This window comes from Myotis lucifugus, unplaced genomic scaffold, assembly GCF_000147115.1.
Source record: "Myotis lucifugus unplaced genomic scaffold, Myoluc2.0 scaffold_513, whole genome shotgun sequence".
Classification (NCBI taxonomy): domain Eukaryota; kingdom Metazoa; phylum Chordata; class Mammalia; order Chiroptera; family Vespertilionidae; genus Myotis; species Myotis lucifugus.
This window is the reverse complement of record NW_005871561.1, coordinates 550,619-554,704: the sequence shown is the minus strand read 5'-3', so window position 1 is coordinate 554,704 and position 4,086 is coordinate 550,619. Positions and strand designations below refer to the sequence as shown.

Below are 4,086 nucleotides of genomic sequence, written 5' to 3'. Positions count from 1 at the left end.
CTGGCGAGAGGCAGCTGCAGCTGGAGGAAGTGCCGGTGGGAGCGTTAGCCCAGAGCCTGGCACAATCCCGAAAGCACAGGGGCTTTGAATAAAAAACTCAGGCTTTGGGAAGAAACAGGCTTTGGTTCCCATTACAAAAGCAAGGCATCACACAGCAACCTTGTCACCTCCCTCCGTATCACCCCTCCAGGTCCATTCCCAGCCCCTCTGGCCCAGCTTCCAGAACTCCAACCAGCTGCTTATGAGACAGCATGAGTCACACGAAGGCTTGTTTTCTCTTTTATTCTTGTTTACATTCTTTGAGGCATAGCTCGGCTTCAGCAAGAAGGATACCCAAGGTAGGAGGACCACAGGGAAGGGGAGGTAGGCCCTCCCTTTCCTATCCCTGACCTCCGCCAGGCTGCAGGGAGAACGCAGGAGTCAGCTGAGCTGACCATGTGGCACTGCCCAGGCCAACCTGCACCGCAGGCCTCCCCCGGAGGGCCCGGCCTCGGCTCTCTGGCTGGGCCCAATAGCAGCTAGCGAGACACTCTTGGCTCTGGGCAAGGCAGGCAGCACAGAGCGCTGGCTCCCCCGTGGGGCAGGGGCTCTCGCAGGGCCCTCCAACTGCCAAAGAGAAAACTCGCCAGATGGAGGGGAAAGGGCCTTCATAGGTGTGAGGTGGGCAGCACCCCAGGCTGAGCCCCCACTCCCGGCTGGAGGAGAGTTCAACAAGCAAACTAGACCACAGACGACATCAGGAAACTACATCAGCCAAAGAGCTGCGTTCCATTCCACGGGTGCCAGGGGACTCCGGCCCATGGGGGATGAACACACACCTGGCATTTACCATCCTGCACCAGACCCTAGAGATGCAGGGAGCTGGCACCCAAGGAAAGCACCAACTCACCCTCAACAGAATGACAGAGCTGGCCTTAGCCCCTGGCTAGCACAGCAGCGCCATCTGCTGTCAGGGGATCCTCTGCTGGTGATGATGGACCAGGCCCAAGGTCCTGGGGTCGGCCCAGAGGACTAAGGGAGTGGGTGTGAGTGGCTGGCATTCCAGGCTGCCTGAGAGGCAGTGCAGCCCAAGCGCTCTGAGCTCAGAGGGTCCCAGTGATGGCTGCCTATGCACATGCTAATCCCCTGGCCTTAGCCAACGCACCCTTTTTTATCCTGGCTGAAAGCAAGAGAAAGGATGCTCTCCAGATCCCTGGGAGAAGCGCGCAGCTCACCAGCATCAGAACACACGCAGCCTGCCCTGCCCCATCTACAGCAGCCCCTCGGGGGCCTGGAGGCCGAGGTACAGCACGTAGCCAAGGTTGTCGATCTCCTCCTGGCACAGGCTGGCGAAGAGATTCACACCAGGGTTGAAATGGCAGGGCAGGCTGGCCCGCTCCAGGCTGCCGATGAGCAGCTCCACAGCCTGCAGAAAGCGCTCCCCCAAGGCCTCCTCGGCCCAGTCCACCTCCTCCTCTCCCAGACGTAGAACCACCTGGGTCAGGTGGCCCCGGCTCAGCTGCCTCAGGGCCGGATGGCCGCGGCAGACACGACACAGTAGCAGCAGCAGCCGCCGGCGGGTCCCAACCTCACAGCCATCCAGAGCTCGCAGCCTGGCAGCCTCCGCCGGGTACAGATCCTGCAGCCAGAGGTTCCCAGCCGGCCCCTCCAGGGGCCAGGCCACCAGGAGCCGGTCTTCAGCGCTGGCGCCAGTGATGGCCAGGAGCACAGCAACAGTGAGCTCCAGGCGCTCATGCTGCACCTCAAGCAGCAGCTCCTCGGAAGCCACGCTGGGCCAGATCAAGCACCCGAGGAGGCTGCCAATGACTGGCCAGTTGATGGAGGCGGCCAGTACCTTGCGAAACAGCTCCAGCAGGACACGGGAAGAGAGGTAGCCACCCACCAGGAAGCGGTCCCAGGGGCTGCTTCCGCGGGGACAGAATTCAAGCTGAGTCCTACGCACAGCCCAGCAGCGAGGGTCCCTGGCCACAGTGTCCATGCCAGGTACCAGGCTCCACAGACCCGGCTCCAGCACCAGAGGTACCAGGAGACGCACATCGTCAGCAGCCCCTGCCTGCAAGCCATCATAAAGCGGCCCCCCGGGCACAAGCACCCCAAAGGGCAGTTCTGAGAACTTGCTCCGCAAATAGGCCTGCAGCTCTAGGGCAATGTCGCCAGCCAACTGTTTGGCCAGAGCCACGTGGGACACTGGGATGCTCACGTGGTCTCGCTCGAACGCCAACAGCTTCTCCTGGAATGTCAGGCACAAGAGTCCTGGGGAGGCAAGCTGAGGAGACGACTGAGGGTCAGCACCTGCAGGCCCCTCTGCAGAGTGAAAGGGCCAGGGAACATGTCAGAAGGCCCTGTGACGAGCCACGAAACCTCCCCCAGGCTACCAGGTGTGTCCTGGCCCTGGGCCTCACCCCCTCACCTGTAGGAGAACCAGCTGAGAGAGAGCACCCGCTCAGGTCCTCACGCAGAAGGACTACTTTGATGACAATCTCTCATTGCCCCAGCTCCCCAACTCTTTGGGGCCAAAACAGCTCATGCAGAGTGCAGTGCGGTCCTGGACCTCGGTTTCCTGACCTGAGGCCCCCATATCAGAAGGCTACTGCCCTACTGCGATATCACCCCCAAAGTCCACATGTCCCAGTGGTTGACCGAAGGGCAGAAAAACACACCATGGAACATGCAGGGAGCCCACACCCCTGGAGGGAGAGGGGCTTGCACAGGGCACAGTCGGTCAGTGGCAGAGCCTGGGCTGCATCTCCTGAGTGTGACCACCAAAGGGGGACCCACCAGGTTAGAGGGGAAGGGGTGCCATTCACCTGGGGCAAAAAGTGAGGGGACTGGGAGCAGCACAGGCTGGCTGGGGGCAGCAAGTGAGGGCCGGGGCTGTGGGCGTGGCGGGGCCTTGAGCAGGCTCAGTTCCTTCCAGCTGTCCTCCAGGCTCGTGGCGTCTGCCTTGGCGTCATCCTCGTCCTGCGAGCTGGCAGCCCTGTCGATGAGCTGCAGGAAGAGTGCACAGGTCAGCGCACCTGAAGCCTGGGCAGCACAGCACAGCCCAGGGCAAAGCCAACAAGCTTGCTGGGTAGAGAAGCAGACGCCAGCCGTGGGCAGTCCCCAGCCCCTCCCAGGGCCCCGCTGCAGGCCCCAGCCCTGTGATCCTCCTCTGGGAGCCCCGGGTGTCACTGGTCCACCATGGCCTTACCCGCTTCACAGCCAGGGTGGCAATACCCAGCACGGCAGCCCCGCCCACACCCAGCACCAGGCGGGCATTGGCCAGGAGGAAGTTCACAGCACTGCCCAGCATGTCGTCGTCGTGCCGCTTCCCCCGTTTCTGGAAGAACTCCGCCATGTCTGCCTACAAGAGAGCCAGGGTGCAGGGACCACTGAGTATGGGGCAGCCAGGCAGACGGGGCAGGCGTGGGTGGGCACTCTGGTTGCCATCCTCCTGGGGTCGCTGGCTCAAGCCCACAAGGGGGTTCCTGAGAGTTTCAACAGAAAGCGGCCACTCGCAGGGTTTCTTGTGAGGAGAAGGGGGGCTGCCTGAGCCCCCTTCCCCAAACCTGCAAACAACCTACCCCACCCCTGGACAGAGGGGCTCACACAGAAAGCGCCTAAGGCAGGTCAGAGAAGGGCCCAGCACCCCGACTCCAGGATTCTGACATCCCCAAAGACCCCTAAGGAAGGTCTTATCGTCCAGTTTTACAGAGAAACAGGCTGCTGGCCAGTGAGTCGTCAGCACGTGCACCGACGACAGCAAAGCCCCCAGGATCTCGCCCCCCAGAGGCCCCGCGGTCAGGCCCTAGAGGCGCCTGGTGCTGGTTAACTAGGGCGGGCACCCAGGAGGAAGCAAGGCCCGTGAAACCCACGCCCTGGGGCCCAGACAGCCTGCCCTGGAGGGGATCTCAGTGTGGCCAAATCTCGACAGAGCAGCGCCAAGGCAGAGCTGCCAAGTCAAGGACGGGCCGGGGAGATGGCAGTGGGTGTGTGACAGCGGAAAAGGCACTGCACTCAGGCTCCAGAGGACTGGCCGGGCCGCAACAGGGCCTCCGGGCTGGGGACACGGACCGGGAGCTGTCCCGCGGTGGGGGAGCCGATCAA

General features: G+C 62.6%; 1 protein-coding gene across 2 annotated transcripts in view; it reads right to left on the bottom strand.

The window, feature by feature from the left end:
* Positions 1-263: 263 nt before the first annotated feature.
* MIEF2 (mitochondrial elongation factor 2) overlaps positions 264-4,086 on the bottom strand; it is a 4,803-nt gene continuing 980 nt past the window's right edge. The window contains exons 1-4 of one of the 2 annotated variants that reach the window (XM_023745067.1): positions 3,900-4,045; positions 3,191-3,345; positions 2,808-2,988; positions 264-2,304 (exon numbers count right to left, since the gene is read on the bottom strand). In XM_023745067.1, coding sequence (XP_023600835.1) covers positions 1,250-2,304; positions 2,808-2,988; positions 3,191-3,337 — 1,383 coding nt within the window. In that variant the 5' untranslated portion in view covers positions 3,338-3,345; positions 3,900-4,045 and the 3' untranslated portion in view covers positions 264-1,249. Of the gene's footprint in view, positions 2,305-2,807; positions 2,989-3,190; positions 3,346-3,899; positions 4,046-4,086 lie in introns of those variants that run through there. The other variant, XM_006103851.3, reaches the window with a different exon arrangement.